The 13,886-nt window shown below is 36.5% G+C and overlaps 1 protein-coding gene across 1 annotated transcript; it reads right to left on the bottom strand.

Moving 5' to 3' along the window:
• Positions 1 to 4,614: 4,614 nt before the first annotated feature.
• Positions 4,615 to 5,445, bottom strand: diras1b (DIRAS family, GTP-binding RAS-like 1b; the record flags this gene model as incomplete). Its single annotated transcript, XM_081375549.1, has 1 exon — positions 4,615 to 5,445. One exon carries the CDS (start codon positions 5,443 to 5,445, stop codon positions 4,849 to 4,851), a length of 597 nt encoding a protein of 198 aa, XP_081231675.1. The 3' UTR covers positions 4,615 to 4,848.
• Between the last annotated feature and the right edge of the window lie 8,441 nt (positions 5,446 to 13,886).

Here is a 13,886-nt window from a genome sequence, read left to right as displayed (position 1 = left end):
GTTTGGAATGACATGAGGCTGAATAAATGATGACAAAATGTTCATTTTTGATAAACTATCCCTTTAAAAACAAACTCTCAGAGTTCCCTTGCAAACTGCGATTCCATTGATGTTGCGTACACAACTGCAAATGCAGGCTTCAGTGGGATGTGTTCTGCTTCCTTGAGTAAGCCCTATGTGTTAGATATAGGCTACTGTAGGTGGATCTGCACCTCCAGGCAAATTTGGCACTTGGCACTTGATCAGAGTAAGCCAGCCTTAATAATAAAGCCCTTCGGTTCCCATCCGAACTAGGTCTTTCAAAGCTTTTAAAATGCAGTCAGGGCAGTTTAAGAGACTTTACCCTGTGGCAGTTCAAAAGACATTATTATAGGCAGCTAATCGCGTAGTGGACTGTTAATCTAACATAATGCCCTTTTAAGCACAGAATATTGAAAAGAGTGTCCAATGGGAGTTGCATTTACATTCACTGTCCAAGCAGGAAGCAGGTTTGAGTTTGTGGTTACCTGTTTACTAAGCCATAAAACAAAATCTATATTAGGCCTTTTTAAATTATGAAATACATAAAAATTGACCCATGTATCCACCTGAGTTTTGTGCTCGTAAATGTTGAAGATGTTTACCTTTATCTGTTTGCTTTGAGACGCTCTACTGTTTTATTCAAGGACTGTGCGGACGATTTGTCTTTCTTTCTGCTTCACTTCACAGCCTCCCTTAGGACCCCCAGGATTCTCATTGTGCCTTTGGATTCTCAAAGGTCCCAAATGACTTGTGCTAACATTTGACTTGGCACAGCATAGTTTCTGTATTTTTACAGTTGGATGTATTAATAGTAAATGGGGATGGAAGATACTTTACTGCATTGTGTCCTCTGGAACATGACATTTTGCTGATGGCAGTATATTTTCTATCATTTTCTCATGCTTTGAAGTCATGCAGTTCTCTCTCCTCTCTCTCTCTCAGAAAGCAGCAGTCCATCTAACAGTCTGCATGGAAACTGCAATACTGCTGAGAAAGGAATGAGGTGGTGCAGTTGTTGGGAGGCGGGGGGTAAAGAGAGAGAGGGAGAGAGAGGAGAATGAAGCAGTGGATCACAGTCAGGATAGTTGATTCATGCAGGTTCCCTGGCAGCCATTGTTTTGTTCTGTGCTGATGGTTTTATTCTAGTGAAGCTCTTGATTCATCTTGCCATGTTTCTCCTCTCTCCCTGCAGGTTGCCTGCGTCAGATAGTACAAAGGCAGTAGATCATTCAAATCTTTAGAATCGGAAAGAAATTGGCAACTTTTTACATTTGACATTAATATTTGCACCCTATAAGACGGTAATTGCATGTCGCTTATGTGTTTTTCCCTTCACGTTGGATTTTCACATATTAATTATTATATGATAACCATTTTTTAAATTAAATTTAACATAGGGGTGTCCAAACTTATGCACCCTGTATTTTAAGGAATAACATTTATTTATTTACGATACATTATTCATTCACAAAGAAAATTGGTGTCCTTAAAGGTTGGATTTTTCCTAATTTTTTTAATTAAGGCATCAAGTTCAGTTTCCAAAAGATGATTTTTTTATTTCTTTTTTTAGTCAACTTTAGTATGGGTGTCTAAACTTATGCATAGCACTGTATATATATGTACAGTATATATATATACTTCTTGAAAGCATTAGACTTTTGGAACCTATATTAAATGATTATAAGAATAATTTTAGTTTCCTTAAATTAGCCAACTTTTGCCTTATAGTAGGCCTATGCTTTTCACGCCCTTCTAAAGGCACTAGCACTTACTAGAAATATAGGACACTTTCAGATTTCAGCTTTACACTGACTATTCAGTCTTCTTTGTCCCATAAAATCCTTGACTGCATGCAGCACAGTTGAGGCTTTACTGAATGTGCCTTTATGTATCACTGCTTTTTAAATTCCATCATTTGTGTATATCTGAGCATCCACACCTGGGTCAGCTGTGATGTTGCCATGGAAACCAGGTTTAGCACAGGGGGTTACATGCATCAGATGTTTTGAAGGAGGGAAACAATAGCTTTGCTTTAATTGTTTTTATTATGAAAATCAATTTGCAGATTTATTAGAGAATATTTGCAGGTATATATCTACACATATATTAGTATATGTACACAGTATTTTCCTTCATTTGGGATGCGTGAGCACAGCATACCATGTCTTAGGAAGACTATTGCTAGGACATATCATAGTAGTTGCTAATAGTTATAATCAAAAAGAACTTTTGTAAAATATTGTACAAAAAATAAAAGAATAAAATGCAGAGGATTTAAGTTGAAAAGTCACTTCACAGTTTTGTAGTTTGCCCTCATGCTGGCTAACATCAAGTGGGACCATGCGTAGTCTGAATTATGAAATGGAAGTCAACATTTACATACGTTTCACTGTCCATTCCATTACCCTTAGGCATTTAAAGTGCTCACTGTGTAAACCAGATCTAGGATAGCAACTATGCATGAATGACAATCCAGATAGATGTACAGAAAGTCCCCTGGGAATCCAGCCAAACACATGAACAGTGATTGAAGAGCTTTAAAAGGAATTGTGTCCATGGCTCATGTCTTTACATGTAGTGTTATATTCTTTACATACAATTTACAAGTATTTACAATAAAAAGTGCATGATAAAATGTGGTTCACAAACTGATTTTATACACGGAACTGGTAGGCATTGGCATTGCGGAGGCAAGTCCATGTTGTCAAGCCAACCAAGAGGATCACAGGTAGCTGACACTCTTCAGAGAGCGCAGACTTCCCATGCATGTAAAATACAAGAAGCTCTGCAGTTTTCCTCTCATGCAGCTTGCAGCTCTAATGGTATCAGCAGTGACTCATGCACCAGCTGAGTGGGCTTTATAGAGATTTGGTTACAATGGATCTGAATACAGTCTAAACTTCAAACACAAGACGGATGAGGCGTTGTCCCTATAATTTAGAAAAATCGGCAAAACTCTGCAAAGTGATAAAGAGGGATTTATGACTCTAAACCATGCAGAGCGGAACTACTGTCACCAGTAGGGAGGTGGTAAATTATAGCACCATTTTTAAGGGATGAATGTGTTGGTGGGGCATCCAGGGAACTAATATTAAAATATTAATCATATACATCAGTCAGAGGCAACAAGCTGTCGTATTATTAGCTGACAGTAAACCAATTATATTTTCAGTTCTATTGCAATGCGTGTCACAGTATATCAGTAGATAGAAATTTGAATTTAGTTGTGTGCATATAATGTTTGATATATACTTATTTTTAATAAGTTACTTTTTTTCATACATGGTTGTTGTTATTATAATAGCAGGTGTCATTCAAAATTCTTTATTTACAGGACAGTTCAAACAAAATAAACCTCTGCACACTTCTGTTGAACCCTGTTCAAAACTAGCTTTTTACAGAGCATAACATGGATAAAATAACGTTGTCTGCCTTTAATGTACAACCTGAAAACATATTAAAAGGGCTCTTTAGGGCATCATTTGTACAAGGCAATCAGCTGGTTAAATAAAAATAAAATGCTATACAATCAAGGCCCTTTTTGAACTCAAAGGTTTCTTTTGTCAAAGGCTGATTTGCAGGGTGATTGCATTCTCTTACTGAAATTGAAACAGGTTGGCGGTATTCCTAAGGACCATGAAGGACACAACAACTGAATTTGTTTCGAGCCAAAAACTCCTGTAATGTCTGATACTGTGATGTGAATAAAATGGTTCATTCTGGAAAAAAAAACAGTTAAAATGTTTGAACAACAAATGCTTCTTTATCGTAAAACTTTTTTAACTCTCATATATCTACACTTCAATGTTCACATAGTCTCTGATAAATTGGGTGAGAAGATTTGCTTGTGTTAGGAAAGCCACAATTTAGTTTTGCTGCCAAAACACACCTCCTCCAAATGCATTCATTTCCTGATTGATTTTAAGAGAGCTACATTTGTTATTGTCTCAATTATACTTGAAAATATGAGCAGTTTATCTTGAGAAAAATAAGATGGAGATTCTGGCTCACTCTAAACTAGTGGGGAAGCCATACGTGTCTACATTTTGAGCAGCTGAATGCCAGAGATGATGGTGAAGATGATGATGAGTGCTTGCTGCTTTACATAGAGTGCATCTGCATGAAAAGTGAAGTGTCTATATGCTTTCAGATTTTAGAACTACCTTGATGAAGGTAATAATTTTATAAAGCATCAAACATTTCTCTGGTATTTTGCTCATGTTTAACAAAATGATTGTCTTAAATATTGATTGATATTATTTAAGATATGAGGACATGTAAAATCATCAAAATGTTATGAGGATAATGAATAAAAGTGGATTCTACGCAACCTGAACCAAAGGATTAAAGGGTGGTTAGACTATTATTGTTAAATACTGACCTTATTTCCTCAATCTGACAAGTTCCGCAAAGTCTTATGTTTGGATAACATATAAATATAAAAGTCTGTATCTGCTTTAGCAACGCAGCTGCAACCACTCAATAAAAATATGTGCAACATGAACTCAAAAAAGGGCTGTGTAGCAATTGATTGCTGCCTGAATATTTCTCAGATGTGAGAGATGGTGGTGATGCTCTGTAAAATAATAGAAACAGACAAGGCAATGTGAATGAGACAGGGCTTGTTAAGGCCAAAGACTGATGGTGAAGGGTGAAATCTATGAAGTCAGAGTGAAATCCTTGTTATCGGAAATAAGCATGAAATGTCAAATAACACCATCTCCATTCACTTTCCTCTCCTCTCTCAGTTCCTTTTCTTTTGTCATTTTATCACTCTATCGCTCTGCTTTATCTCACTACATTCTGGTTCTGCCTCTAACAAGTGGTCTACATGATGCTGCATTTCCCTTTCAGCTTGTCAGCCCTGCTTTGCTTCCCAGAACGCTTGCCATCGATGTTCAAACTCATGTTCCTCTTCTTCTCCAAGTTGAGAAGCTCCTGGAACAGCTCAGTGACATTGTGGTTAGTCTTAGCCGAGGTCTCCATGAAAGCACACTTCCAGGTCTTGGACTGGGCCTCTCCGTCCTCGGTCTTGACTTCCCGTTGAGTCTCGTCACTCTTGTTCCCCACGAGCATGATTGGGATGGCCTCTACGTTGCCTTTGATAGCGAGAATCTGCTGGTATATGGGCTTTAATTCTTCCAGGGACTGCTTACTAGTGATGGAGTAGACCAGGATGAAGGCGTGGCCCTTGGAGATGGACAGACGCTGCATGGCAGGGAACTGGTGGCTGCCTGTTGTGTCTGTGATCTGCAGGGTGCAGACGCTTTTGTCACAGCTGATCACCTGCCGATACGTGTCCTCCACCGTCGGGATGTAGGTGTCCCGGAAAGTGCCTTTGACAAAACGGAGCACCAGTGAGCTCTTCCCCACACCTCCTGCGCCAAACACCACCACACGGTAGTCGTTGCTTTGTTCGGGCATCTTGAGCTTTCAATTGAGCCGCTCGCTTTTTAGACCTAATAGAGAAAAAAAGAAACATGTAGATGATTGTGTATTGAATAGCCTCTGGGTGCTGAAACTTTTTGATGCCAAGGACCACCAAATATGATCCTCATCCTAAAAAACAAAAACAGCTATTTAATTAATATCTTAAGTGAATATGTTGAAAACCCTACAAATAAATTTCGTGATTTTTTTGTCCCGGGCCCCTAAAATCACATAAAATATGGCTGCATCCGAAATCGCATACTTCCCTATAGTAGACGGAAAACAGTATGTGACAAAATAAGTATGTCCGAATTCACAGTACTCAGTAAAAGAGTAAAAGTACCCGGATGACCAACTTCTTCTGGCGAGAATCTGAAGTGATATTTTCAATATATAGTATGTTCATACTATATAGAACGCATATATATAGAAAGTATGTTCTATATAGTATGAATGTGTGTAATATGAATGTAATCTGGACGTACAACATCAGTTGTGTCGCTTCACTGCCATTCATAAATCCTCTCCCGTGGCCTAGATAGTAAAGTGTCCATCGTATGCATACTTCAGGTTCAAGTCACTTTCGTCAGAGTAAGATGGTGATGTACGTTCTTTTTATTAAACCCCACAAAAATACAACAAGGTTTTTAAATCTATAGGTACAATTAAACAACTAAGTCATTCCTTAAAAAAATAATAAAATGTATGTAGAATTGAATAGATCATAAATCACCCAACATTTTGTCAGTTGTTTATATTTCTGACGATGAGTAACCAACCCCACTATGAAACCTCACTCCTAAAAATCATACATCATACTGTACACCACATTTATTCTGATAGGCTGTGAATGTACCACGTCACAGCGTGTTCAGCACTGTAAAAAATTATTTTCATGATTTGTTTTCACAACTTTGAATCTTTTGTCAAATCAACTTAGATAATTAATGTGGTTCAGATAACATAATATTTTGAGTTTCTATTTATTAAACCAATCTCTTTGTTGCATTAACTCATTTTTTTTATTCCAATGAACTCAAAATTTTAAGGCAACCAGGTAACTTACTTTTTTAAGTTAAACCAACAATAATTTTTTACAGTGCAGAAGAATTGCTAGTGACTGGAAACACATCAGGCGCATTTAGGACACACTGTGACCGTAGGTCCTATTTAAATCTATCATGCTTTAAACATTTAACATGATCATAATTTATTTACTGGGTATTTATCTTTACTTCAAGTTACAGGTTTGACACAACATTTAGGGATGTTTTGCATCTAGACAGGACTCAAATGGCTTTTCTGAAGAAAGAGACATGAGCTTTGTCATCCATCATGCTATGAAATCACAATGCAACTCATCATAATGTATCTGTGCTCTGCCCTTAGACACTCTCATGCTTTCACTGCAGTTTATAACAGTGCATTATTTATTGCCTTAGAGCCAAAACAATAATTCTAAACAGTTTTCTGCTCCTGAGCACACATCATTCAGATGGTGGCACTATCTATCTGTCTGAGTGCAAAACGGGTTTTAGATTTTTTTTTTATTAGCTTTTATATGTGCATTTTAATGTTCTCATGAATAATTTACCCAAGACACAGACCATATCCATCAGTGTCGAAGAACCACAAACATAGAACACACATCGAATCGAGTAAAGATTATGCAGAAGCAAGCAAGAACACAATTTCCAGGCTTTAAGTTTACACCGATTTTATCCTCAGTAATCAATACCTCAATTTCACACTAGCAGACGAGGTATACTGAGACAACTTCAATTAAACTATACCACACTTTTAGCAAGATTTCTGCTGGACTTCCATCAAAAAGTACGGATTAACCAGGAATGTGCATCAGACATACTATTCATATGAAACTGTCATGATATGTGGAAGACGTTATAGGATCAGAAATCTTGAGCTGATTATATAACATCTGTGGTGGAGGGATTCTTGTCCATTTACAGTTTCGCTGTGGCACTAATATCAGAACCTTGATGTGATTTTTCAAAGCTATAGACACAAAACTCACAACTGGTGATCAAAATGCAATTTTTTACAAAATAAAACACTTTTTTCAATTAAGTTAATTTGTTCATTGAACTAAGATCACCTGTTAAAATGACACGACATAACATCAAAATATAACCATTTCAAAATGCAATACTTTTCAAAATCACACACTACATCTGAGATGACTTTATATTCATTATGAAGATCTAACTGTGAACTGATCAAGATGATACTGCATTACTATTAATGCATAGTTTAATAGAAACTGAGAAACAATTTCGTGAATGTTTCAGGCTAACAAGATCCATTAATACCAATTACCATGAACCAATTGTAATACATTATCTATGGATGTAATATTTCCTCATTATTCTTTATCAGACACTTCCTATGGTCCCACATTTCCACACAATATTTTCATTTTTTGCATTATGATGAATTCTAAACAGTTGAGAGTGCCGTTCTGGTTTTGTAAAGTAATTTTACAACAGAAAAAGTGGGTTTTGTTTTTTAGAATTGTGTTTTATGAGTGACAAAATGTGTTTGTTGGGTGACAACCGTTGCAAGTGTTGTGGAAGAATGGCTTGATTTTAGACCTGTATAAAGTGTTTTGGTAGTTTTATTGCATTTTGAAAGTGAATCTTACCACACCAGTAACATCATGAAAAGGAAAGGGAGGCCAAGAAAACTGCTTAATTAGTCTATCACAACGTTTTTTACAGTTTTTCTCGGTCGCTTTGGTGCATTTCTCACATCACTATTTACATTTGCACAACAGTTAGTTCAACCTCCACAACATTTAGTCATTTGTGCACATCATAGTAGCAGTTTCTCATTCCTTCCAACAAATTGCAAATGCTTTTGGACATGCATCAATTGCTTTCATACAACTCTGCTGTTTTATCATTTGCTTATGTCATGTCAGTCAAAATTAACTATACTTGTGAATGCTGAATAGTCATTCCATATAAAACTAATAGTCCTCATTTCATTGCTTGAGTCATTACATACAAAAATGTTGAACTAGTTGTCAAAATCTGTCAAGCAAATGTTACACATTTAAAAAAAAAAAAAAAAAAATTCTGAAAATGTCTCCTAAATTGAACAATTTCTTTCAGGTGAACCTCAGCTTTCACTGATGATGAGGAATGTCTGGGTGTGTATGAATGATTACAGTACTATGTATGTTGTATGTTCAGTTCCAATATGTACTGCAATATTGTTCACAGTTGTGCACAGCTCTACCCAAAGGGAGTTTATGTTTGTTGTAAATAAGGGTGTATATTTTCTTTTGCACAATGCTGTGAACAAATTAGAATTGCAAAGAGCATATGCAGTAAAAATGTGAAACATACATATTCAGTGTCTTGTACTCAGTTACCTCACTAAATACAGTAATGTGTAACTTTACTGTATTTTTCAAATGGCTGTGCAAATAGTATATAGTGCTGTCTTGAGCATTTTAAGGTCACCAAGATCTGACTTTTTTGCATTGGAAAACATTTACAGAGTAAACTGTCATAATGAAAACATGACAAAGCCATTTGACTATCTTGTTCATAAAAAATGGTGTCAGGACTTTTCATCTTGAGGACACTGACACTTTCATTGACATGAATACTTGCTTTTGAGGAATGAGCTATCCATTTTAAGTGACACACTTTAAGGTTATCAACTAGGTTTTAATTGTTTTGAAAACTGCATTAACTGTTGTGCAAATGTAATAGTGATGTGAGAAATGCACCAAAGCGACTGAGAAAAACTGTAACAAGACAGGTTAGTGCACACAATTCTTCATATTTTCATCCAGCATTAGGACACCAGGCTACTTACAGTCAGGGCTTAAATGCAGCAAACATGCTTGGCAGGGTGCAGCAATCCCAACAGCAGTCAAGCTCTCATCTGAGAGAAGCCCTGGTGCCTCTCCCCCTCTCTAACACCCTGTGTGCTGTCAAATCAATGAGCAGAGGACAGTGAGCCTTTGATCAATGCTAGTGTCTGCGGATTTCAGACCTCTGACAGGCTGGTGCCCCCCTCTCGCCCCTCTTAAGGTGTCACGCTTGTTTCTGCGCTGTGAATGATGTCAGTCTCACTCGGAGTGCTGTGTTATCTATTCTAAGTCCTTCGCGGAAGGACCGGAGAGCCGCCGAGCTTATTAATGCCGTTACAGCGCCTCGCTATTCAGCCAAACTCTAATATAAATTAAGTTTGGCACGAGGAGAGATTATAATGCATGTGCCTCATTCAAGGTATCCCAAGCACTCTCGCAGCAATGTGCTGATGCCACCGGATTTGGGAATGACCTTGCTTTTACTGAAGTGAATTGTGGAATATATCACTCAGACATTAGGATTCGAAAGGTAATGTTTGCTGAATAGCACACGGGCATCATGCCACATACCCTTAAACAATCACAGTAAATGGAAGTGTGGGCTCAGTATGCTGGCGGTTCCACACAGTGACGTGCATAGAAAACAGAGCTGGAAACAATATATACAGACAAATTACTCTGTTACTCAAATTACTCTAGAAATTACTTTCTGATTTTATTGTGAATCATTGGTGCATGTTATTCCAAAGAAAGGTTCTTCACAGTCTTGAAGCAAAATGTATTAACTTGCTGTTCTTTTGAATGACTTTCCCTTTCTGCTGTTATCACATACTAGATATCTAAATGTTATAGGCGCTAGTTTACAGTTTTTCTCAGTCGCTTTGGTGCATTTCTCATAACACTATTTACATTTGCACAACAGTTAATGCAGTTCTCAAAACAATTAGTGCAAACTGCAAAACCTAGTTGATAACCTGCAAAAGCGTGTCACTTGCTCAAAATGGATAGCCCATTCCTCAAAAGCAAGTATTTATGTCAATGAAAGTGTCAGTGTCATCAAAATGAAAAGTCCTGACACCATCGTTTATGAACAAGATAGTCAAATGGCTTAGTCATGTTTTCATTATGACAGTTTACTCTGTGAATGTTTTCCAATGATAAAAGTCAGATCTTGGTGACACTACCTGAAAATGCTCAATACAGCACTAAATACTATTTGCACAGCCATTTGAAAAGATACAGTAAAGTTAAACATTACTGTATTTATGAGGTAACTGAGTACAAGACACTGAATATGTATGTTTCACATTTTTACTGCATATGCTCTTTGCAATTCTAATTTGTTCACAGCATTGTGCAAAAGAAAAAATACACCATTATTTACAACAAACATAAACTCCCTTTGGGTAGAGCTGTGCACAACTGTGAACAATATTGCAGAACATATTGGAACTGAACATACAACATACATAGGACTGTAATCATTCATGCACATCCAGACGTTCCTCTCTGTCTGGTCACATAATTTACAGTAATCTACATCACAGCGAATATCATCTCTTGCTCAATTGCAAATTGTTCAATTTAGGAGACTTTTTCAGGATTTTTTTTTTTTTTTAAATTACAGATTTTGACAACTAGTTCAAAATTTTTGTATGTAATGACTCAAGCAACGAAATGAGGACTATTAGTTTTATATGGAATGACTATTCAGCATTTACAAGTATAGTTAATTTTGACTGACATGACATAAGCAAATGATAATGTTATAAAACAGCAGAGAGTTGTATGAAAGCAATTGATGCATGTCCAAAAGCATTTGCAATTTGTTGGAAGGAATGAGAAACTGCTACTATGATGTGCACAAATGACTAAATGTTGTGGAGGTTGAACTAACTGTTGTGCAAATGTAAATAGTGATGTGAGAAATGCACCAAAGCGACTGAGAAAAACTGTAATAAACTCACATTTGGTCTGGGCAAGCTGGTAAACATGGACTCATTACTAACACCAGCATCTTTCTTAAAAATATAGTTTTTATTTGTTTATTTATTCTTTAAGCATATTTAAAATCATGTTCTTCCACTTCTAAATATGTCACATTATGTGAACCGGAGTTATGCGGACTGAGAATGCCTGAATTTTAATTAAATTTGAAGCAAGTGGTAATTTTTAATTAAATTTCTAAAATTTTGAGAAAAAACTAGCTAGCAATCTTACATTACATTTTAAATTACAATCTTACTAATCAACCACTGAATATTTCCCAGTAAACAATTTAAAGAATGTTAAGAATGTTTCGAAAAATTTACTAATATAATTGAAATTAATACAACTGTAGGTAGACAGACAGACAGACAGACAGACAGACAGATATACTGATAGATAGACAGACAGACAGATATATATATATATATATAGAGAGAGAGAGAGAGAGAGAGAGAGAGAGAGAGAGAGAGAGAGAGAGAGAGAGAGAGAGAGAGAGATAGATAGATAGATAGATAGATAGATAGATAGATAGATAGATAGATAGATAGATAGATAGATAGATAGATAGATAGATAGATAGATAGATAGATAGATAGATAGATAGATAGATAGATAGATAACTGGATTCCACGAGATGCCCATCAAGCCAAGTCCATTAGCCAAATTCTGCTCTAATCTGAGTGAGAAGCTTTGCCGCATAATATACTGTAAAGAGCTGCTTTCTCTTTATCAGTCAAACCAGGCTTTCCCTCTGGCAGTTTCTATTGCATATCTGCATGAATACCTATTTTCTATCGAAGAAAAAAGGATTTTCGATTCAGAATTGACTCTCATTCTGTGGGAATCAGATATGCCTCACTTTACTGCATCCTAAAGATACTAACAGGAGATGGAGAGGCATATGCATGCACACATTACTGTTCACATGTTCACTGGGCTGAGAAGAGAACCACGGGCAGAGTCTGAGACCAACTGATCTCTCAGTACTCTGGGAAATCAAACTTGGGTAAAAGTGTTTGTTACTGCACGCACAGACAAAAACAGAACGATTTTTCTGATTAGGAAACAGAAAAATAGCCAAGGTTCCATGAAATACATGATTTAGTATTATGTCATTATCTTTTTCTTGTGGCGGAAATAAAAGCTAAGCATGCTTTTTGCAACTGTGATCAAAACTACAATTTCTAAACAATGACCAAGTCAATCAAGGAGGAAAAACAGATAAATGAGTTTCTTTTGGTTGTTGTTCAGATATAAAATTCAGATGCATTGCAATAATGAAGAAATTCATTGTAGAAAACTGAAGAAAAATAATTATGTGATAAATCACCCAAAAGTGAACATTCTGTTCTCATTCATTCTCCTCTTGTTGTAATACTTTTCATTCATCCAAACCTGTAAGACTGTTTCTTTCTTTCAGAATATACCTTTGAGTTCCACAGAAGAAAGAAAGTCATACAGGTTTGAAACAACATAGATTTTCACTTTTGTATGATATATCCCTTTAAAATGTATGGGTCTTTATGCCACATGTGTGTGTTTGTGTATTACACGGTGTTTATAGTATAGTAGCTAAAAATTCGGACTCTTTGGGGAAGCAGGGTTACAGCCTAAAAATACCCCATACACCATCTGCCATTTCTCTGCGCCAAATGTTGCTGGATTAGCCCAGTCTTACTCATTCGGCTGTGCAGGGGCATGAGAAAATGCTGTCTTGATATAAAACAGTGTTGTAAATAAATACTGGCCAGACTAAATCTAACTCTCGCCTTGCAGAAATCAGTAGAGCCTATCAGATTCTATTAAACAAACTAGCAACACTTGCATTCAATGCAAAAACATTTCCAATTATGTCTAAATCATTGATGCATATCCTGACAGCAAAATTAACTTAAAAAAAAATGCAAGATTCCAAAACCCATCGGGATAGTGGACTTAAACATTAAAATTCTGTCATCATTTAAAACAAAAATGTATCCACTCTTTTTGTTCATACAATGAAAGCCAATGGAGTTTAAAATAGTGGACAAAAAAAAATTATTCCACAGAAGAAAAAAGTCATACAGTTTGAAATGAAAAGAGGATGATTAAATTAAATGGTGACAGAAATTAAATTTTGGGGTGAACAACCTTTAAATACATCTTTACAATAACACTAAAGGACATTAATGCAATAAAAAACAGTGCTGCACAAGACGGCAAAGAGAGCAAAACATTTTTTAAAGTAACAATATAGAGTTAACAATATGCCTGACACCATATTGTAACACTAACCTCATGAACTCCGAACAAATGGCTATACGTAACTGCTTCATCTGACTGGCTAATCACTCTGATACATTTTACCTTAGTGTTCTGCAGTTTTACTGTGTCCCTGCCAGCATTGCAAGAAACATCTCTCTTGCTCTTGTCGATCAGTCCGTCAAACAGATTGCTCCTCTGTGGACTGGGCTTAGAGGCTAATCATTGCGCTTTACCTCGTCTGTCCTGCTGGATGTGCTTCCAGTGACCCAATTCAAAGGATTTAAAACTGCCAGCATGCATCCACGCCACAAAGCAAAGCTCCTGTGAGGCCGCAGCTGAGGGACAGAGTGCATGA

This window comes from Scardinius erythrophthalmus, assembly GCF_964197995.2.
Source record: "Scardinius erythrophthalmus genome assembly, chromosome: 9".
NCBI lineage: Eukaryota > Metazoa > Chordata > Actinopteri > Cypriniformes > Leuciscidae > Scardinius > Scardinius erythrophthalmus.
This window is presented reverse-complemented; position numbering and strand designations above follow the sequence as displayed.